General features: G+C 39.6%; 1 protein-coding gene across 1 annotated transcript in view; it reads left to right on the top strand.

Annotated features, from left to right (window-relative positions):
* LOC115816408 (sialoadhesin-like) overlaps nucleotides 1-24,229 on the top strand; it is a gene marked incomplete at its 3' end in the record, with an annotated part of 42,050 nt that overhangs the window by 16,923 nt on the left and 898 nt on the right. Inside the window, exons 8-10 of the mRNA XM_030779363.1 lie at nucleotides 20,097-20,257; nucleotides 20,830-21,134; nucleotides 21,910-22,188. Of these exons, the coding sequence (XP_030635223.1) occupies nucleotides 20,097-20,257; nucleotides 20,830-21,134; nucleotides 21,910-22,188 (745 nt within the window). The remainder of the gene's footprint in view (nucleotides 1-20,096; nucleotides 20,258-20,829; nucleotides 21,135-21,909; nucleotides 22,189-24,229) is intronic.

Raw genomic sequence — 24,229 nt, forward strand, 5'->3', positions numbered from 1 at the left:
CTCTTTTTTACAAAAAAGCTCTCTGAGGTGCATAAATTTGAAAACGATGACACTTTTCGAAAAGGCTCTCTGAGGTGCATGAATTTGAAAACGCCAAGTTCGCTTTCCAATTAGGGCGGGGAAAAAGGAGAGTTTCAGAAACGATGACGTTGCCACGACACTGGCGAAAGTTAGCGCTTGAGACACCAAAACAAACATGACATTCAAAATGCAGTCAATGCTGCTGCTCTGTCTATCTAATGTGCTAACACTAAGGTGTTTCAGCGTTTTGGTGCGGAAGCAGAACATTTGGAAAACGGTAAGTAAACGATAGCCTGCAACGGAGAAACGTTTTTACATATAATCTGTGTTTTCAGATTTACCTAGCTTAGGCCAGGTCCACACGTACATGGGTGTTTTTATTTCTTTTTTTTTTCTTTTTTTTTAACGTAGATTTTTCTATGCGTTTTGGCCTTTCGTCTACACGCAAACTGCGTTTTAGGTCACTGAAAACGGACCTTTTGCAAAACTCCTTCCGGAGTGAAGATGTATATGACTGGAACACTTGACATAGGCTATATAATGAATATCCAAAGACCTGACTTTAACTGCGTGAGCTCAGAATTTATTCAGGACGCTCACATACCACACTACATGCACTCTGAGCAAAACCGCATTCAGCACGTATGGTGTTACTCTGCTTCCACATCACTAACTTCATCACATCTGTATCATTGGACGTAAGACCAAGCGAATTTTTTATATTTACAAATATTCTTTCTTATTTATTTATTTATTTATTTATTCATTTATTCATTTATTTATTTTTGTTTTCAATTTTCCTATTTTTTTTCTTGTCCAGTCATATGTATGGATAATTGCCTAGGTCGTAAGTCGGGGAGAGATGGTAGTTGTTAATTCACACACACGCACACACGCACACACACGCACACACGCACACATGCACACACACACACACTGACCTGAGAAAAGGAGGACGAACTGCATAAAATGAACCGTCTCTGGTGAATCTAAATAACTGTCCACACCAACCTGGATAAATTTGAAAAAGCAAAATCATTCCTCTGTTTAGCCCTTCCATCAACGCTAAAACAGCATTTTCCACAACCGAAAACGATGACACTTTTCGAAAAGGCTCTCTGAAGTGCATGAATTTGAAAACGCCGAGTTCGCTTTGTAATGTGGACAGGGGAAAAAGGAGAGTTTCAGAAACGATGACGTTGCCACGACACTGGTGAAACTTAACGCTCGAGACACCAAGTTGAGTGTTATCAAATTTGCAAAACAAACATGACACTCAAAATGCAGTCAACACTGCTGCTCTGTCTATCAAATTTGCTAACACTAAGGCGTTTCAGCATTTTGGTGCGGACGTTTGGAAAACAGTGAGAAAACGATAGCCTGCAACGCAGAAACGTTTTTACATAAAATCTGTGTTTTTGGGCCAGGTCCACACGGACATGGGTATTTTTTTTTTTTTTTTTTAAACGTATATTTTTTTTCTCTGGTGAATCTAAATAACCGAGGATACACTTTAGTTCTGAAATGTATACTTTCTCTACTTTATTATCTCATGGTTATATTTGTTAAAAGGTATAAGACTGTCTTCCAGCTAGATGAATGGAGAGGAAGAAGATGATACAGTTACTGCTGTAGTGTGCACTGTACAGTACATCACAACCAGCCCACAAACAGGAAAGAAAACGAGCATTTGTTTCTTTAAGCACAATGCTAACAGTGCTGATGTCATAGTAGTGACGCATGTGTGATGTTGGGGGTGTTGTTTTCTTTGCTTTCTTTTTTTTTTCTTCTTCTTTTTGGCCATTTCATCATGTGGTGGCTCATGATGTAATGTAATAACAATATTCACCAATAGATGAAAGTGTTAAAATGCATTGTGGAAACACGGGTGTTGGAGAAGACTACCAAATTCGCTCCTGAGACATTGTATGGTATGTTCCTGTGATGTTAATAAGGACTATTCTGCTAGGAGAACAAATCCATTGGGCTCTTCTATTAGGAGGTTTTCTACTTAGAATTTTCACCAAAGCTGTTTTCTGGATCACTCCACTGGTCTCTGTCTACTATTTTGGACTGTCTGTCTGCCCCTGACTGCTGTCTTGGTTGCGAACTCTGCCTGGATTTGGATTTTGACTTTTGCCTCCTGTTTTTGGACTGTTTGTCAAAAAACTACCTTTTGCGGAGAAACCTGTCTTGACCTGCGACTGAATCCCTGCCTGTGTCCTGACACACTTGTAGAAAAAATGCATTTTCTCAGACAAATGTTCTCATGGTCAGAGGAAGAGGAAGAAGAAAAAAAAAAAAACCCTTATAATTATCATACAACAGACACTGCTGAATTTAAAAAAAAAAGAAAAAACAATGTAGGCGTGAAAACTCACACCAATCATTCATTTATTCAGTATCATATAGAGAAGACAGTGTAGTTATAATGTATCTAATCAGTATCATATAGAGATAAGACAGTGTAGTTATAATGAATCTAATCAGTATCATATAGAGATAAGACAGTGTAGTTATAATGCATCTAATCAGTATCATATAGAGAAGACAGTGTAGTTATAATGAATCTAATCAGTATCAAATAGAGATAAGACAGTGTAGTTCTAATGAATCTAATCAGTATCATATAGAGAAGATAGTGTGGTTGAAGGTCAAATGTATCTGCTATGTTCTAAATTTCTCTCTCTGTGTTGCAGTGCTGGGCTCACTCTTCCACTCTGGACAGACTCAAGGTAATAAATATGTTATTTGTGACTTTACTTAAATTTACATAATGTTTTACAGGTTAAAACTGCACATTTCAGAATGCTAACAGTAAATGAGTTTTATATGTTTTATGCAAAGCATTCTTCCTTTACTGTTCATCATTTGCACAGACTTACCAACAGCTACTCTGACAGTAAACACAGAGAGTCCTGTGTACAGTGGAGAGACAGTCAGTCTGAAGTGTGTGATAGAGTCTGGGAGGAACTGGAGATATAAGTGGTATAAAGGCAGCACTCAGACTGCAGTGTCTCAGTCTAATGGTTACACTATAACTGGAGACACATTGACCATCAGAACAGCTACTGTAACTGATGAGGATCAGTACTGGTGTCAGGGAGAGAGAGACAGCAGACCAACAACCTCACAGCTAAGCAGTCCTGTCACTCTCACAGTGAGAGTTGAGTAAAGTGTGTGATACTCTGAGTTGTGTGCGAGTGTGTGTGTGTGTGTGTGATATTCTGAGATGTAGAGTTGTGTGTGATTGTTGTGATAGACTGGCATTTCTAAAACAATTAGCAAAATTACAGAGATTAAAAACAAAGGATACTGGGCCCCTTAAGAATTTAAAAAATGTTGTGTTTTTTATTCATGGTGTCACATGTTCACAAAACCTGAAAATGCAACCAGCTATGCTTATAATCAGTCATGTTCATATTCAGTTATATTCATATTCACTGTCAGTTAGAATAATTAATACACATAGTGTTAAGTGCAATTTCATCTCATTTTTTGACAACACTGTGTGAGCCCCTGTGCAAATGTCACGTGTTATGAGGCTACTGAAATATTGAAGTCTCACTGTCAGAGGCGAGTAATGTGTGTGATACTCTGAGATGTGTGTTATGTCTGTGATAAACTGACACCTCTCTCTGTACATCTCTCTGTCTCTCTGTACATTTCATGTAAGTGAGATGCTTTATTAATCTATCTGTATTATAACAGAACCAATTCTGATGCACTGCACTGATGAATATTAATGTGAATGACTTAAAAATGACTCGGTCCCTCTTCTCCCTATACCAGAAGCATCACCAACAGCCAGACTGACTGTAGAACCACAGCACCCTGTGTACCCAGGAGAGAACATCACAATGACTTGTGCAATTGAACCAGAGAATAACTGGAGATATAAGTGGTATAGAGGAACCACTCAGAATGTGGTGAATACCTCTCACCCTCACACTTCACCTGTAAACACATTCACTATCAGTGTTACTGTTTCTGACCACGGTCAGTACTGGTGTGAGGGAGAGAGAGACGACAGATCCACATCCTCACAGCCAAGCAGTCCTGTCACTCTCACTGTTGAAGGTGAGTAAAGTGTGTGATATTCTGAGATGTGTGTTATGTCTGTGATAAATTGTGATCAATTTTTCTGTACATCTGTCTCTTAGTATTTCAGTGTTATCAGGCAAATCAAACACTGCTCATTATATCATCTGTATCTATTTTAAATGAATCAGTAATATTACCATTGTATTGTCTACTGATCACTATGGGACAGGTTACAGCAGTTCTCAGACCAAACATATGTAACGTTATGGTGAAATCAGTATTAATGTCAGAGACTTAAATATGACAGGCCAACACTGTCACGAGTAGGAGATGATAAATGTGTCTGTGTTCACTGCGTGGAGCGTCACTAGAATTTGGAACATGATAAAGAATAAAATCTGTTAAATATTTTAAATCTTCCAACTGAGGTATTCCTCTCTTCATCTCCTCATTGATTTTTATAAATGTGCTTGTCCACAGCTTTACCCATAGCTACACTGACAGTACAACCAAACACCACTGTGTACACTGGAGAGACAGTCACTCTGAAGTGTGAGATAAACCCTGGAAGTGGATGGAGTTATAAGTGGTATAAAGGCAGTTCTCACATTAGATTGTCTACATCTGAACATCACACTGTAAATACAGACACACTGACCATCAAAGGAGCTGTTGAATCTGATGAGGATCAGTACTCGTGTGAGGGAGAGAGAGAGAACAGACCCACATCCTCACAGCTAAGCAGTCCTGTCACTCTCACTGTTAAAGGTGAGTAAAGTGTGTGATATTCCGAGATGTGTCTTGTGTCTGTGATAAACTGGCACTTCTCTCTGTACATCTGTCTCTTAGTACATTTAATGTAAGTGAGGTACAGGACAGAGGAATAAAGGAGAGAAACGCTATCAGTAACATTACAGAACCAATTCTGATACACTGTACTGATCAATATTGATGGTTAATACATTTCTCGTTTCCTCTTCTCCCTATACCAGAGGCATTACCAACAGCTACACTGACTGTAGAACCACGGTACCCTGTGTATCCTGGAGAGACAGTGAGAATGTCTTGTGAAATTAAATCTGAGAATAAGTGGAGATATCAGTGGTTTAGAGGAACCACTCAGAATGTGGTGAATATCTTTCAAGCTCACACTTCACCTGTAAACACATTCACATTCAGTGTTACTGAATCTGACCAGGATGAGTACTGGTGTCAGGGAGAGAGTTATTACAGACCCAAATTCTCACAAAGAAGCAAGAATATTACTCTCACTGTCATAGGTGAGTAATGTGTGTGACACTAAGAGACTCTGTGTTCACTGTGTGGAGCATTATAAAAAAAAAAAAAAAATTGTAACGTGATAAAGAATAAAAATAATAAAAACTCATAAATATTTTAAACTTTATAACTGTAGTATTCCTCTCTTCATCTCCTCATTGATTTTTGTACATGAAATAAAAATCTTTTTGTGCTTGTCTACAGCTTTACCCACAGCTACACTGACAGTAGAATCAAACACCACTGTGCACACTGGAGAGACAGTCACTCTGAAGTGCGAGATAAAGAATGAAACTGAATGGAGATATAAGTGGTATAAAGGCAGTTCTCACATTAGATTGTCTACATCTGGACATCACACTGTAAGTGGAGACACACTGATCATCAGAGGAGCTGTTAAATCTGATGAGGATCAGTACTGGTGTAAGGGAGAGAGAGACGACAGACCCAAATATTCACAGCTAAGCAGTCCTGTCACTCTCACTGTTAAAGGTGAGTAAAATGCGCGATACTCTGAGATCTGTGCTATGTCTGTGTTAAAATGACACTTCTCTCTATACATTTCTCTGTCTGTTAGGTCTGTGTACATTTCAGTCATTCTATTTTCCTTTCAGAAACAGAATTGAGAAAATGAAAAAAAATTGATTTTCATTTCAAATTCCACAACTGAATAATGGAAAATGGAAAAGCAAGTCTTATTATATTATCCTGCCCAGAAACACCATATACAAAATGGAAAAAGGACTCCATTTTCGTTTTCTGCTTTGTAAAATAGAAAATAAAATCGCATAAAAACAAAGGCAGAAAACAGCCCTTTTTAATTATTTTCTGAAACGGTTGGTGCTAGACTGGGTCAGCCAGAGGGATTGGAGGTAGGGATGCTTTGCATCATCCAATCAGGTAGCGCTTCTTTTATGAATATTAATGAGCCTTCCTCTGCCACACTACATTTCGAAAATTCGCCAGCTGCCTGACCGGAGGGACGCTACACTGTTTAGTTTAAGTTTAAGTTTAAGGTTTGCTGTGATTGGTTAGGGTTAGGGTCAGGGGTAGGGGTAGGGCTAGGTTATAACCAATCACAGTTTAGAGCGTCTCTCCCTCCAGTCCCTCTGGCTGACCCAGTCTAGCACCAGCCATTTCAGAAAATGAAAAAAAAAAAAAAAAACGGGCTATTTTCTGTCTTTGTTTCCATGCGATTTTATTTTCTGTTTTACAAAGCCATTTCTGGGCAGGAAAAAGAAATAAGACTTGTTTTTCCTTTATTCATTTTTGGAATTTTCTCTGAAAGGAAGATAGAATGACGAAAATGTACACAGATCCTCTTAGTACACTTCATGTAAGTGAGGTACAGGACAGAGAAATAAAGGAGAGAAACGCTATCTGTAACATTACAGAACCAATTCTGATACACTGTACTGATAATTATTGATAGTGAATACATTTCTCTTTTCCTCTTCTCCCCATATCAGAAACATTACTAACAGCTACACTGACTGTAGAACCACGGTACCCTGTGTATCCTGGAGAGACAGTCACAATGACTTGTGCAATCGACCCTGAGAATAACTGGAGATATAAGTGGTATAGAGAAACCACTCAAAATGTGGTGCATACCTTCAACCCTTACACTTCACCTGTAAACACATTCACTATCAGTGTTACTGTTTCTGACCACGGTCAGCACTGGTGTCAGGGAGAGAGAGACGACAGACCCACATCCTCAGAAAGAAGTAGTGAAATTACCCTCACTGTCATAGGTGAGTAACGTGTGTGACACTGAGGTGTGTGTGTGTGTGTGTGTATGTGTGTGTGTGTGTGTGTGTGTGTGTGTGTGTGTGTTCATATTCATATTCTATTCAGTCAAATTAAAATTCACTCTTAATGGGATAAAATAACACACACAGTGGTAATTACAGTTTGGTTTAGTCTCATTTTCTGTCAAGGCTGTGAGTATTTCAGTATTATGAGGCTACTCAAACACCACCAACTATATCATGTGTACAGTTCTCAGACCAAACATTTGCAAAGTTATATTGAAATCAGTATTACTGTCAGAGACTGAAATATGACACATCCACCTTGTCATGAGTAGGAGATGATTCTGTGTTCAGTGTGTGGAACATTATAAAAACAGAATATGGAACATGATAAAGAATACATATCTGTTATACATTTTACATGTTCTAATTGAAGCATTCTTCTCCTCATGTCTTCATTCATATTTATAAATGAAATAAACATATTTTCTACTTATCCACAGACTTACCCACAGCCAAACTCATAGTAAAACCAGAGACCACTGTGTACACTGGAGAGACAGTCACTCTGAAGTGTGTGATAAAGACTGAAAATGGATGGAGATATAAGTGGTATAAAGGCAGTTCTCAAATTAGATTATCTACATGTAACCGTCACACTATAAATGGAAACACGCTGACCATCAGAGGAGCTGTTGAATCTGATGAGGGTCAGTACTGGTGTGAGGGAGAGAGAGACAACAGACCCACATCCTCACAACCCAGTAACTCTGTTACTCTGACTGTGAGAGGTGAGTTTTGTTCAGACTCTTTTCTGATGGAGAGATTTTTGAAATTCTACATTACATCTCACCCGAAAATTAAACTAAAGATTTTGAGGCAACACTTTATTTCAAAGTTTGAAAACTAAAAATTATCCAATAGCTTCATTGTTGAACAGTTTGCAAAACTGAACACCATTTGACTTTTACTGAACACTTCTTACGTGGTTGTTACTGCTTTATCTCATTCTGTACTGCTCACACATAGGGATTATAAATGAACCTTAAAAGAAGATGTGACGAATTTTGATATATCAAAATTCAAATTGTAAAGGACAGCAGTTCACAGTTATGATTAATATTTATGTATTTATTTATGCATGTATTTATTTATTTATTTATTGCTTATAGTGCATTTTATTATTTGTTAGACACTATGTATCTAATGAATTAATTATTATGTATCTAATGATTTAATTATTTATCACAGTGAACTGTGATAAAGCAACACAGGAGAATGTTCTCTGTGACATTCTAGAACCCAAATGGTCACTCTGTACATATAAATACTAATAGCAAATATGTATGAACAGTGTGTGAAGTGTGTTCCTCTCCTCTCCATTTGTACAGATTTACCCACAGCTACACTCACTGTTACACCAGGAACTAATGTGTACACTAGAGAGACAGTCAGTCTGAAGTGTGTGATAGAGTCTGGGAGGAACTGGAGATATAAGTGGAACAAAGACAGCACCCAGATTACAGCGTGTCAGTCATATGGTTGCACTATAACTGGAGACACATTGACCATCAGAGCAGCTGCTGTAACTGACCAGGATCAGTACTGGTGTCAGGGAGAGAGAGACAACAGACCAATGACCTCACAGAGAAGTCGTCCTGTGTTTCTCAGTGTAAGAGGTGAGTGATCAGTGTAATGTATGAAAAGAGTCCAGAGGTTGGTAGTTGTGAGTTTTTGGAGAGGAAATTAAACAAAACGCGTTCTCTGAAATCTATATTTGTATTATAGAACTTAGATGTGTAACGCTGCCCTAATGAGTACAGGAATTTATGTTTATCTCTGTTTCTTTGTTTGAGATTTTTCTGTTGTCAGATTGATTTATTGTTGTTTCTCTGACATGTCTGATGAAAAGCCAAATGATTTTAATATGGTTGTGTTTCCTGTCCTACTGTTAATGATAGAGTAATAGCACTTCCTCCCAGCACCTGTTTCTGATCTCAAAGCCTGAACGAATGTGAGCTCTAACTCTGTCTCTCTGTGCCTCAGCTCTGTCTCCTCCAGCCTCTCTGATCATCAGTCCCAACACAACTCAACACTTTACATCTGATTCTCTCTCACTGAGCTGTGAGGTACAGAGTGACTCTACTGGATGGACAGTGAGACGATACACAGATAATGGAGAGGTGTCAGACTGTTCATCAGACTGGGGATCAGTAACAGGATCTACATGTAGCATCAGCTCCCTCCAGTCATCAGACAGTGGAGTGTACTGGTGTCAGTCTGACTCTGGAGGGAACAGTAATACTCTCAACATTACAGTGACCAGTAAGTCTCTAAATGATGAACCACTTTGACTATTGAAAAAAAAAAAAAAGATTGAAAAGTGCATTTCAACTATTTCATTGCTGATAAGCATGTCTCTGTGAAGTATTATTTAGATTTGACAAAAGTGTTCCCTTATGAATAATAAATGCCCTTCAGTGAAGTGTTGTGAGAGGTGATGATACACAGAGCAAGACACATTATGCTGAGGTCACAGCAATATAATATATTTTTCTCAAAATACCCACAACATCACTCATCTGGTAAAAAATCAGCCAATGCCCATAAAACAAAAACGTCAGAGGTGATTTCATTTGTATATATGTGTATATATATTTGTGTGTGTGCGTATGTGTATGTATGTATGTATGTATGTATGTATGTATGTATGTGTGTGTGTGTGTGTATACACACACACACACACACACACACACACACACACACACACACACACACACACATATATATGTATGTATGTATTAAGTTATTGAAAGTATTAAAAGCATGATTGGAATCTCTACAGTGTATTAAACTGTACTCTGTAGATGATGGTGTGATCCTGGAGAGTCCTGTCCATCCTGTTACTGAGGGAGATACTTTGACTCTGCGCTGTAGATATCGAAACACCTCCTCAGACCTCAGAGCTGATTTCTATAAAGATGGATTAGTCCTCCAGAATCAGACTACTGGAGGGATGACCATCCCTACTGTCTCAAAGTCAGATGTGGGTCTCTATTGGTGTGAACACCCAGAGAGAGGAGAGTCACCAAAGAGCTGGATCACTATCAGAGGTAAGAGAAAATATTTTTTTACATATATATAACTCCAGTGTAATACTGCAGAAGTTTGAGTATACTATTAATGTGTGTGTGTGTGTGTGTGTGTGTGTGTGTGTGTGTGTGTGTGTGTGTGTGTGTGTGTGTGTGTGTGCGCGTGCGTGTTCGTGCGTGTGTGTGTGAATAAACTCAGTGTCAGGTGATGGATCCTCTGCTGTAACAGTAGGAGTGGTGGTGGGACTGGGTGTTATCTTTGTGATCATCATTCTACTGATCCTGCTTTACTGGCACGAAAAATCAAAGATTACAACATGGACTCTTTACGATGACGGAGCTGGACCAAGTGTTGTGAATTGTTCTCAGATTGAGATGGAAAACGTGAAAACCAGAAACAAAGGTATGACCACTCATAACCATAGCGACACTATCATTTAAACCTTAAATTTGTGTGTGATGTCACTTTACAGTTTTTGACAAATATTACATAATTGGTAAAAAACTTCATGTCACATCAGCTTACCCAACTCGAATCTCTTTTTAGACAAGTCATCACAGGAGGACACAGTTTGCTCACTGCTGAAGTCAAACACATCCACAGGTATAGTAACACCATCATTACACTCCCCCTTCACAGACTGACACAGCATTTTAACTGGCACTGAACCTACCAAACAGATGTCTGTTGGCCGTGAAAGTGTTTATAGTGGGAGAGTGAATTTGAAAAGAGGAAAAGTGAATGATACACTAAACCTCTCATTTAGACTGTATGTATTTTACTGCACTATAGACTCTGTAGCTGGACCCAGACACATGACTTGTGCTCGTATTACAAGAGCATCAGTCAAAAATAAGAGGAAGAGAAAAGCTAAGCGGAAATAAATGAAAACCACTTTACATGAAATTCTGGGACTCATTTTCCTTATGAAAACTTTGAAGAAATTCATTCTCATTGAACTGATTATAATTCATGAAATCGATTGTCTTTTGAAAAACAAGTTGCTAAGACCAAACCTAGAACCCAGGGTATAACAGAAGAGCCAAAAGAAGAGAAACATCTGTTTGGGAAAGACATTAACATCCCCACACTCTTCCTCCTCTACATGGAGATACGCCAGTGCAATAAAGTCATGACACATTTGAGACATACTGAATACATTCTGAAATGAAATAAATGGCAGTGAATTACTGGGTTTGATTACAAATTGAATATTACTTATTTGAGCTTTTATTCTACTTTTAATACTACTACTACTTCTACCAGTACTACTAATAATAATCATAATAAAATTACATACACTCAAACAGTTTTTCTGTAAGGTGAGGACACACACTCCAACAGGAAATATCATCAGTTAAGGATTTATGCATTTATATTCTGAGTAGTATTTGTTTGTGTATATTTTTGAAGACATTATTTTACAACGTGTCGGGCTGTAATATCTCAAGAGTTCTGATCTTTTTCAGGTCCAGGAAGATGGAACGGATGGTAAGGACAAATGACCGCAGGTATAGCCATGAGAGGAAATCACAACAAGAGATATTCAGTCCTCAGCCATGAAGCGTCTTCATTTAGCCTGAGACAGTTACCAAAGAGCGAAGCTGCTTTATTTATTGAAAGTAAAATGAATCTAAAATCAGACAAAATAAATATAAATCGGGAACCTTGGTTTCACAATCTTCTCTTGGTAGTGCAGGGTTCTTTTTTTTTTTTTTTTTTTTTTTTAATATCCTTTAATATATGGAACGAATAAATTCAATTTATAGGTGGACTGTAACTTATTTCACATGCTGTTCTCTTCATTTGAGCTGTTCTCACAGAGACATTTCTTTTTAGTTTAAATGGATATTGTAGAACTGGAGCTATTACAGCTTCTCCTCATGATTCATTAGTTTTGAGTTATGCATTTTGTCACCGCTGCTCTATCAGTATAAGCAGAAGATATAACCAGCATGTTTGTTTTTGTTTATTTTGAGTCTGTCAGTTATAAGCTGAATTGACAGCTTCAACTGAGAGCCTTGCTTCCAAGTCAGACTATATGTTATAACATGGATAGATATAGTAATAAATCTAAAACCATCCCAATCCCCTCATGCTTGGAAATACACAATACATTTGTACTCATTAATCTTCTGTAAGTCTTTATTTCTCAAGAAACTGCTGTCTGAAGGATTCTTGACGTCGTGTGTTTAAACAGAACGTACTTCATTCATGGCCTGGCAATCAAGATCAAATCTTTTTTTCTTCATTGTTAGACTGCTCTGGTACTCAACAGTGTATTCAAAATTTTAAATGAGTATTAGATGTTATGTAAATCAAAAGTCAAGTATTGGTAACACATTACTTTGATAGTCCGCCCACAGACGGTTTACAGGGTATTTGTAACAATTCAACAGCTTGTTAGTTGAGATTCAACCATTTGTATATACATTGTTGAACATTAGTTGAGCGTTAAAATGTTTGACAAGATTAACAAAATGGTGGTTTACTAAATGTTTGTTGAATATTTGTATATACATTGGTGAACATTTGTATATCATAGGTTGACCCCAACCCTAACCCTGACCGTGACCGTAGTTCATGTTCAACTAAATTATTCTGAGAGTATGTAGGTACTGTATGCTCATGAATCGTCACATATTCTCTATACATAGTCTGGTAAACATCTGCAGACAAAGCGAAACAGTTGAATGGTTGAGTGTCAACTAATAAGCTGTTGTACTATTACAAATACCCCGTAAACCCTCTGTGGGCAGACTATCAAAATAAAGCATAACTCAAATATTTGACAATGCAAGTAGTTTAGTCTTAGATTGATCTGACTGCTTCAGACTTATTTGACTGCTGTCAAAAACATGTTTTTTTTTGTTGTTTTTTTTTTTTTTTCCTTATTCACTCTGTCAAACCAGACTCCAGGCTTTCTCTCTGAGACTGATATCACCATCTTTACATAACCAGTCATATACGGTTGTAAGTGATCTATAGATGATTTAAAGTACACGGGAGGATGTGTGTAGGTTGCATGCAAATACTATGCTATTTTATATAAGGGACTTGAGCATCCGGAGATTTTGGTATCCACGGGATGTTCTGGAACCGATCCTCCGTGGATAAGGAGGGCCGACTGTACATAACCATTTCAAACCACATTTATTTTTCACTCCTGCATAACAAATAAGTTCAAATATTGCACTGTTTGTGGTCGCTAAATCTTCTTAATTTACCGAGTTTACATTGTTTTCATACTCTGCACAATGCTTGAAAACCTTGACACATATTTCTAAATAAAAACCTTGACACATACTTCTAAATAAATATTTTTTAAGACACCAAATGACACTTGTATTTTGTTCACAATACCAAACTGAAGAAAGAGGAATCTTCTTTTGGTTCTCACTGTACACCAAGGTCAGAAAACACATCAGCCTGTTAAACTCATAGTTTAGATTATTAGCTATAAATTACTGATTAACTGATGAGACTAGTGTGGAGTGCAAACGACACTGGTCAGGTTTCGTGAAAACAATTTATTTCATTTATTTAAGACAGTTTACTGATGTGCATATTCGAAGTCCAATATCACTATTATCTATCTCAGGATGAGGAAGACATTGATAAAAATATAAACATAACTTGGGTGCCAGGCTGTTTTATCTGTCATATGTCTGAACAGAGCACCACTGACAACTGCTGAAGAGCTGGAGTGAATATGGAGACCAGCATATCTTCAGACCCTCTGCAACAGATAGTCACTGAGCTTCAGTAACAAAGACCTAACTGATGTGTCAGTCAGGAACATGAACATATATATATATATATATATACACACACACACACAAATAAAACTTACAGGGGTCAGTGATGGAGCTTAACCAGAGACTACAGTAAGTTCAACCACATTGCTCAGGTTTCTAATGTCTGAGAGCAGAGGAAACTATTGTACACTTTGACCAAAGACCTCTCAATCAATAGAGTGGAAACAGGTCTTCCTTGTTGCGTCTTCATACATGTTTGTATTGTTCTCACACAAGGGCATAGGTGTCTTCTCCTGTTTTGGATTGAATCTGGATTGACCAGGTCACCTGGAGAGGTTCTGAACACAGAGTCTCCGCAGCCCATTCCCCAGAGTTCAGTTTAATGTTCACTACGTTTGTCACGCTGGTGGTGTGGTGCAGGACCCAAGTGCAGAACACAATGATGAAGGTGAAAAAAAAGGAGGACTTTACTGGAACTGAAGATCAAAATACATGTGCAGAACAGGAACAAAACTGGTAACAAAAAGGTGCAGCGTAACAGTGTGCACTAAAACACAAACAACGATAGACAAATGGACAAGGCAAACATTAGGACTTAAATAGAAGGAGAAACTAAACAGGGCAAAACAGGATTGGGTAAAACTAACAAGGTTAATAATTAGACAAACGGGAACAGGTGAGGGGCGGAGACAGACAGAGATCAGGCACGCAAAGACATGACAAACTAAAAGTCCAAACGGAGGTGCAGGCTGTGACAACGTTACTGCATGTTTTAGTGAGCCTCCCTTTAAGAGAGGATGTAAAAAAAGCCAACGTTAAATTTCCACAACCTGAGCCCAAAGAGGATATTTCAGCACAGTGTCTCCAACGCATCATCATCATCATCATCATCATCATCATCTCTCTCTCTCTCTCTCTCTCTCTCTCTCTCTCTCTCTCTGTAGAGGTGTGATCTAAACATTACAAAACAGGAAATGCTGATAACTTATGAAAGACCATCTGCGGCCTTTGACACTAATCCGACTATCAGGTCATGACTGCAATGCTGACTGAGGTGGATAACAGTGTTTCTGTCCTCTACTGATGTTATATAGTAACTCTTTTTTGACAAGGTGACTTGGTGAAGATCTTGGTGGCCTCCATTGCCCTTCAGAGATCAGTGCTGGAACTCTTCCTTAGTTATGCGGCATCTCAAAGTAAATAGTTTAGTTTAAAATAACTAAAGATTCCGCAGAAATATGTACTTCTCCATATAAAAGCCATTTCAGCAACAGTGACTTAACAAACCGTAACACCGTTGTCTATTGTTTAGATAATAAGTCATAAGAGATGGAATTCTTTAGGAGCAAAAGGCCTCTCCAAATACAACTTTTTTATGTTTTCATTTTTCAGAAATAAAAACATAAAAAATAAAATATACAGGAATGCCAAGAAATCTCATTTAAGTGAATGATGTTTTTCCAGTTATATTTTCCTTCATATTCAAACCCATTTATCTTAAATAGGGTTGCGGTGTGCGGCAGCCTATCCCAGCGTTCATTGGGCGAAAGGCAGAGAAACACACTGGACAGATCACCAGTACATCGCTGGGCAGATCCACAGACAAACACATTCACACACACACACACACACACACACACTGTGAGCCCCCAGCATAACAGATAAGATAAGAAACCATCGGACAGAAATACACAAAGAACAGCAGAGACACTCAGACATACACGGTTGTGCAAACAAACACACACGCACACAAACACACACACACACACACACACACATCGGCACAAACACACGCACCACCACCACCGCATGCACACTCACACTCCAAAAGTCCCCATAGCAACTTTCAGGTTTCAGGCCCCATGCAGAAGAACAGAGCAGAGGTGAGAGTTTGTGGTTTGGTTTCTGTTCTATTTCAGTCATGTGGGTTAAGATCAGACAGGAGGTGAGGGGAGGAGTGATCTGGTCTTTTGTCTTTTGCAAGACACACAAAAAAAAAGAATTGCATTTTCATAGAGCACGGGGGAACTGATAACTATCACAGATAACTAAGCAGAAGTCCACTATAAAATGAACAAAGGCCATTCTGTCTCACCGTGATCCTCTCATTACTAATGATCATTTTTCAAAGGTTAGTCTATATAAACACTCATTTAATGAGCTGCCTAAATGCGCTTTCGGCTCTAAAAGACCCTTCTCTGATAAAATATCTAAAATATAAAATTACAAAATATGCACAGAATTAAACCAAAATGTGAAAAAGCTCATGGAATCTCTCTCTCTCTCTCTCTCTCTCTCTCTCTCTCTCTCTCTCTCTCTCTCTCTCTCTCTCTCTCTCTCTCTCTCTCTCTCTCTGTCTCTCTCTTTCTCTCTGCAGAGGTGTGATCTAAATGCGATGATACAGGAAGAGCTTATAAAACACGCTGTAGATCAGACAATCTGTCATTCACACAGTATGGAGTTCAGTCCACCACATGTGCATGCGCTGCTCTGTAAGTACAGTCTTTCTCTTTTTCTTACTTTGTCAAATGAATCACTGAATAATTACTCTATTTTTTGAGGAAAGAGACCTCTGACTAGTGTCTGTATGTTTTTATTTAACACAGTACTCACTTTAGGACGTGGTTAAACACCCCCCCCCCCCACCCTCATCATAAACTCTATTCATATTCAGGTTTTTGTGTTGTCTATGTGTTAGTCAAAGAATGCAGAAAGTCAATGGCTGCATTAAGCTCCTGAGTGACATATCTCTGAACAAAAAAAACCCATAATGGTTTACTGACCTCCTCTAACCTAGATCAGAACATATCGGCTGATAAATATGAGTCGATAAAGGTCGGACACGAGGCGTCATAGCCAACGACAGGCAGATCGGCATTCTCTGTCCTCATTCTCCTGATCCAGCTGCAGCCTTTGACACTCTGAATATCAGGTCATGACCGTAATGCTGACTGAGGTGGATAAAAGTGTTTCTGTCCTCTACTGATATCATATAGTAACTCTTTTAGTAGAAGATCACTTGGTGAAGATCTTGGTGACCTCTGTTGTCCCTCTGAGATCAGTGCTGGAACTTTTCCTTAGTTATTCAGCTTTTCAAAGTTCATTGTTCAGTTTAAAAAAAAAAAAAAAAATCAGGGGAAATCAGTATTTCTCCAGACCAAAACCATCGCAGCAAAAGAGAACCAACAGACAACAGGTTTAGCTTAAAGGTTATTAGTCATAAGAGATGGCATTCTTTGGAAGCAAAAGGCCTCTCAGAATACAATTTCAATATAAAAAATAAAGGCAAGAAATTACTTACAGTTTACAATGTACAATTTGGTATTTGGCAGACACTTTTAGCCGAAGCAACTTACAATAAATGCATCAGTCGGATTCCTAATACCTCATAAGCAGACATCGCAATAAGACTGAACGTCAATTTACTCCTTCATATTGAGCCCCTGGAATACTTTGACAAACACAGATACAAGACAAGGCTTTTTTTTTTTCTTTTTTTTTTTTTTTTTTTTTTTAATGTAAGGAAAGGGAGGTTAGGCAGTGGGAGACAGGTGGGTTCTTCTTCTTCCTCTCTTTCTCCTTCACCTTTTTTCTTTCTTTTTTTTTTTTATTTACTTTTTTTTTTGCAACTATATTTTTAGATGAAAGGGTGTAAGAGATAAGTTCATATAAAATATTAACAGAGATCTGTATTTTTCCGGGCAGGGGTGGGGGACTCAAGAAACCATCAGACAGAAATAGCAGAACACAGACACCCACACACACACACACACACACACACACACACACACACACACACACACACACACACACACACACACACAGGATCTCTAATAAATCCACACATAGTGCATGAGGTTTGACAGCAAAGCTGAGATAAGAGTTTGTGGTTTGGCTCAGAGCCGGCCTGACGCGTAAGAGAACTAAGCGGCTGTTTAGGGACCCCCATGGCCACCAGAGGGCCCCCAAGAACACTTGACATATCCCACAAGAGAGCTTGAATACCATATACCATATGACAACAATGCCAATCATACAAAAACGTAATATTAAGTTAACAGGCTGGTTAGTTAATGCTACTGGTATAATCAGTTTCCGATGCCTCTGTCAGAGCTGGTGTCACATTCATGCGCATGCGCACTATAACGGACCCTGACTGCATTATGATCCAAGCACAGTCAGTCAGACTAACATTGGGTTATGCCGGGTTCAGACTACACAAATTCAGCCCGATTCTGACACAATTTTGTCATCGCAGACAAACTTCCAGCATCCAGCCCGAATATGGACGTCGGGAATGGCGAACGGACGACAGCGATGTGGCATCTGGGACGCCCCCCGACACCCCAACAAAAAGTTTAGCATGTCAGAACTTTTTGTATTTTCCTGCTTAGTTCCATACCTCCTCTTTGACACTGACCAGTCGTCTTCCCCTACGACCTGTGAACTCATGCAAGGTCATGAAAGGCAGCATGCGATGACTGATCAGCGTCGTACTTGTAATGTTGCCAGTCTCCCGGCCAAGACGCGTCAAGAATTTACAGCGCTATGATTGCCTAATCTGACATGGCGATCATCGTGAAAGACAAAAATATCGTGTAGTCTGATCCCACCGTTACAGCCTTCTACGTCGATGGAAAAAGCAGCAAAAAAAATAAAGTCTTCTGTTTATCCAAGTCATTAGATTTTAATTGTAGTTGATTGTTGTTCTTACAACGGAGCATGAGGGCCCTACTGAGGGTAGTATTACAAGAATAAAGTCATAATTTTTCAAGAAAAAAGTCATAATATTATGAGAATAAAGTTGTAATTTTCCGAGAAAAAAAGTCGTAATACAACGAGAATACAGTTGGAATTTTAGGCTACGTGTTACTTTAGAGGGGAAATATCAGAAAAGCAGCCTAGATTGAAAAGAGGAATGAAACTGTAAACCTGTGTTTGCTGAGCAAACAAAACTGCATTTATCAAACATTTATTGATGAGATGATTAAGTAAAATTATCCGTTGACTGATGTGTGTGGATCTTATGTAGAGATAAGTCAGTGTAGTTAAAGGTTAAATGTATCTACTGTGTTCTAAGTTTCTTTGTCTGTCTTTTAGTGCTGAGTTCACTCTTCTACTCTGGACAAACTCAAGGTAATAAAAATGTTATTTTTCACATTGCTTAAAACCGAGAGTGTCTTTCTAGATATTGTTGGATATTCTCCATTACAGAGTACATGCTTTAATAGACTTTCACTAAAGGACTCACACAGCATCATTGTTAATGGCTGTCTAATGGAAGCTCTCTGTTGTTTGATAAGAGGTGTGTTACTGGTCTCCTCATCACATTTATGTCAGTTAGAGTGGTGTGTGCTCATGTAGCTTTAGAGTTACTATATGCAGGTTTCTTTAGTTTTATGACTCAGGTATTGAAGCATAACTCATTTGCAGGGGTATAAGACCAAAAAAAAAAAAAAAAAAAAAGAAAAGAAGTGGAGGGAAACATTGTTGCGATTATAACAAACAAAATACATACATTGCATTCCTGAAAATGACTTTTACATGTCATGTGTGAAAAGGTGCTCCTCTTTCGTTGTTCCTTGTTTGCACAGACTTACCACCTGCTGAACTGACAGTAGAACCAATGAGTCCTGTGTATGCTGGAGAGACAGTCACTCTGAAGTGTGTGATAGAGTCTGGGAGGAACTGGACATACAAGTGGTATAAAGACAACACACAGACTGGAGTCCATGAGTCTGATAGTTACACTTCATCTACAAACACATACGTCTTCAACGCTACAGAGACTGGACACATTCAGTACTGGTGTCAGGGAGAGAGAAACAACACACTCTCACAATTCAGTTATCCTGTCAAGCTCATTGTCAAAGGTATGTTTCAAAAGTACGTCTCCAAGGAAAATATTTTGTAGTAAGTGAATTATTAGTTAAGTAATCCAGGCATTTTAAAATCAAATCATTTGCATCTTTCAGTACAAACTCTACAAATACTTTCGGATTTCAATGTTTTGATTTCACATTTTAATGGATCTGCCTCCAGAATGACTTCCTGACTTTCTTGGCTAACATCAAATTGCGTTAAAGGCATTTTTCATGTTTTCTCTATGTACCCAGCTTTACCCACAGTGACTTTGACTGCAGAGCCTGAGAGTCCTGTGTACACTGGAGAGGCAGTGACTCTGAATTGTGAGATAGAGTCTGGGAGGGGATGGACTTTTAAGTGGTATAAAGGCAACGCTCAGATTGCAGTGTCTTGGTTTGAGAAAATCACATTTGCCATCTCCACTCCAGAGGATGAAGATCAGTACTGGTGTCAGGGAGAGAGAACTGACAGACAAACACCCACACAAAGAAGTAACTCTGTCACCCTGACTATTAGACGTGAGTGATTAATGTGATACAGACTTGAAGGACAATATGATTCTTCTGACAGTGTAGAGTCTGAACTATTCATTATTCTCTTACAGAATCAAAACCAAAACCTCAACTCACCTCCAGTCTTAAAGGAGCAGTACTGAGAGGAGACACAGTTACTCTGAGCTGTAAACTGGACCAGTCCACAGGATGGGTGTTTTACTGGTACAGACACACACAGGACTCTTCAGCACTGACACAGACTGATAAAGACTCCTACACAATCAGTTCTGTTACAGACTCTGATGGAGGACAGTACTGGTGCAGAGCTGGAAGAGGAAACCCAGTCTACTACACACAATACAGTGATGCAGTCTGGGTAAATGTTACAGGTGAGTTTTTCCACTCAGTTATGTGAACATGACTATATTGGAATGGAGTTTGAGCTTCATATTCTCTATAGAGTTTAGATGTGTCATTCTCTGTTCTATGTTTGTTTTATACTTTTGTGCTGTACATTAGAGTGTGGTACGTATTTTATTCTACAGAGAGACCAAAGCCTGTTGTGATCCTGCAGCCTGATAAACAGACATTCAGAGGAGAGACTGTCACTCTCAGATGTGAAATACAGGGAGAGAGAGACACTGACTGGGAATACAACTGGTTTAAGAAGAGTTCTTCACTCAGTCCTGTCAGTAAAGATCAGGAATACAGAATCAGTCCTGTTAATGAGTCCCACAGTGGTGAATACACCTGTAGAGGAAAACGCAGAAGAGACTCACAGAACTCAGAGATGAGTGATGCTGTAACACTGATTGTATCATCAAGTGAGTGTGTGAGTTTGGAAGTGACTTACGAACAAGTCATTGAATGATGACAACAAACAAAAGAAAGAATTCAAACTGGTATTTTCTTAAGGTTGATGTGCAAAGAACATAATTGAATATTTAAATTAATGTTGTTTTTTTTTTCTTCTTTGACAGGTAAAGCCCAGTCAGTTGTGAATGTTTCTCCAAAGATGTGGCTGACTGAAGGAGACTCAGTGACTCTGAGCTGTGAGGTTAAAGACTCGTCTACAGGCTGGACATTCCTCTGGTACAGAATCATTCCCTACACAGATGGGTTACCCAGGGTTCATTCTAACTCTGTAGAACTCCTCTCAGACAGCAGCAGAGGAGCTGGAGGCTCCTACACTCTCAGCCCTGCTGCTCTTAAACACACAGGAGTTTATGTGTGCAGAGCACAGAGAGGAAACCCAGTCTATTACTCAGAGTACAGCTCAACACAGCCACTGTGGATCACTGGTGAGTCAATGGGAAAGTATTTCTTGTGGATAGAACTAGAATATTAATTAGTTTCTTTGACTACTTTGCTGGAAAAAAAAGTTGTCATATGTGTGAGGACACTTTGTTCATATGTGTCATTCTGTGCTCCCACTTACCACTCTTGATTTTGTGCATTTTTTCTCTGCCCTTGTTGGTAAAGCGTAATGCAGCAGTTTGGTTAGGAATATAGTGATATCCAAGGCCACATATCACTACTCAACTGAGATACTTAAACTACAGCCTGACTGAATGTAAATTAATAATCAGTGTGTCTCAGCTCTGTCTCCTCCAGTCTCTCTGATCATCAGTCCCCAGAGAACACAACACTTTACATCCGATTCTCTATCACTGAGCTGTGAGGTACAGAGTAACTCTACTGGATGGACAGTGAGACGATACACAGATAATGGAGAGGTGTCAGACTGTTCATCAGACTGGGGATCAGTAACAGGATCTACATGTAGCATCAGCTCCCTCCAGTCATCAGACAGTGGAGTGTACTGGTGTCAGTCTGACTCTGGATGGAACAGTAATCCTCTCAACATATCAGTGACCAGTGAGTATTTATTTGCGCTACTCATGAAAAAATAAGAATGTGATGTTTGAATGTCATGAAAGCCATGGAAGACTGGAGACATTTGCAGGGTAACTGGTTTTAACAAAAGTGCATTTCAATTACAGTTCAGGGACAGGTCAGATTTAGTACACAGTTAACAAATATATCCAAGACAACCCCAGATAGTAATTTAGTTATAACCTAAGGGTTAAACTCTCACACACACACACACACACACACACACACACACACACACACACACACACACATACACAATCACCTAGAATATCAAAGACAAGACTATTATTGAAACACTCCCGCAACAATCCAAAGAATCATCCAAGGAAAACTCAGTTGCAATAGTACACAGGGTTTCCACATAATCATTTCAAGATCTAGGTGAATAACAGACTGAGCCTTAGATTGACAAATGTTTTGATCTGATTAAAGATTCAGATCGATAAACCAGAACCTACCACACACTGAAGTATATGATTGTCTTAAGTGGTCACATTCCTTTGAAACCATTAAACAAAACCTGATTCATAGCTAAATACAGCATTGATTGAAGTGTTGATATTATTAGTCTCCCTTGTGCCCACCACCTACAAGGGGAGAAATAGGGGCCGGGTCCGATGCCGCACAGGTGGCGGGCTGGGGTGGAGGCCCTGGCGGACTGGACTTAATCTGCCGAAACTGTCTTTTGGGGGGGAAGCAGTTGGAGCTTGTGCGTGAGGTCAAGCAGTAGTGAGTAGATATAGTCGGGCTCACTTTTATGCACAGCCTTGACTCTGAAGCCAAACTCCTGGATGGGAGCTGGACTCTATGCTTATCCTGAGTTGCCTAGGGTGAGAGGTGGCAGGCAGGTGTGGGGTTACTTGTTAGCCCGTGACTGAATGCTGCTGTGTTGGAGTTTGTACTGTATAGGAGAGGGTCCCTTCAATGTGACTTCGGGTTGTAGGGGGACATCTCTGACTGTCATGATGGTGCATGCACCAGAGTACCCAGCCCTCCTAGAGGTAATGGGAAGTGTCCTAGTGAAGGCAACATCTAGGGGTCTCTTTAGTTCTACTGGGAGACTTCAATGCTCACTTTGGCAATGATGGGGAAACTTGGAGGGGTTGATCAGGAGGAATGGCCTACCTGATCTGAACCAGAGTGGTGCTTTGTTGTTGGACTTCTATGGGAGTCATGGATTGAACATAACACGGTTAGATCAGATGGCGGGGGAAACAGACCTGGTAAACCCAAGCATGTAGTGTGGGTGAACTTGGAATGTCTGACTGAGGACCCGAGGTACGGAGGGTCTTCAACTCATACCTCTGGAAGAGCTTCTCCCTGATCCTGAGGGAGGCTGAAGCAGCCACTTTGAGCTGTGGTCAGACGGTTGTCAGCGCTTGTCATGGCGGCAACCCAAGGACCCAGTGGTGGATGCCATCTGTGAGGGAGACCATCAGGCTGAAAAAGGAGGCCTTCCAGGCTTGACTAGCTCGGGGGACTCTGGACTTGGCTGAGAGGTATCGGCAGGCCAGAAGGGCTGCAGTGATGGCAGTTGTGGAAGCAAAAATTCGGGTATGGGTGAAGTTCAGGGAGGCCTTGGACAAGGACTTTGGCTGGCTTCAAAGAGGTTCTGGCAAACTGTCAGGCGACTCAGGAGGGGCAGACAAGGCCTCATGCAAGCTGTTTTCAACAGGGACGGGTAGGTTCTGACCTCGACTGAGGATGGAAGGAACACTTTGAGGAGCTCCTAAACCTGACTGACACACCCTCCGTGGAGGACGCAGGGCTGGAGAACTCAGGAGAATCGTCACCCATCTCCCTGGCAGAGGTCACTGAGGCAGTTAAGAAACTCTGAGGTGGCAAGGTACCGGAAGTGGTTGAGATCAACCGTGAGATACTGAAGGCTCTGTATGTTGTTGGACTGTCACAGCTGACACATCTCTTCACTGTTGTAAGGAAGTCGGGGACAGCTGTGGAGTGGCAGACAGGGGTTGTGGTTCCCATTTTTAAACTGGTGAGTGTGCTCCAGTTATCGGGGTAT

The sequence above is a fragment of the Chanos chanos genome, chromosome 7 (assembly GCF_902362185.1).
Source record: "Chanos chanos chromosome 7, fChaCha1.1, whole genome shotgun sequence".
NCBI lineage: Eukaryota > Metazoa > Chordata > Actinopteri > Gonorynchiformes > Chanidae > Chanos > Chanos chanos.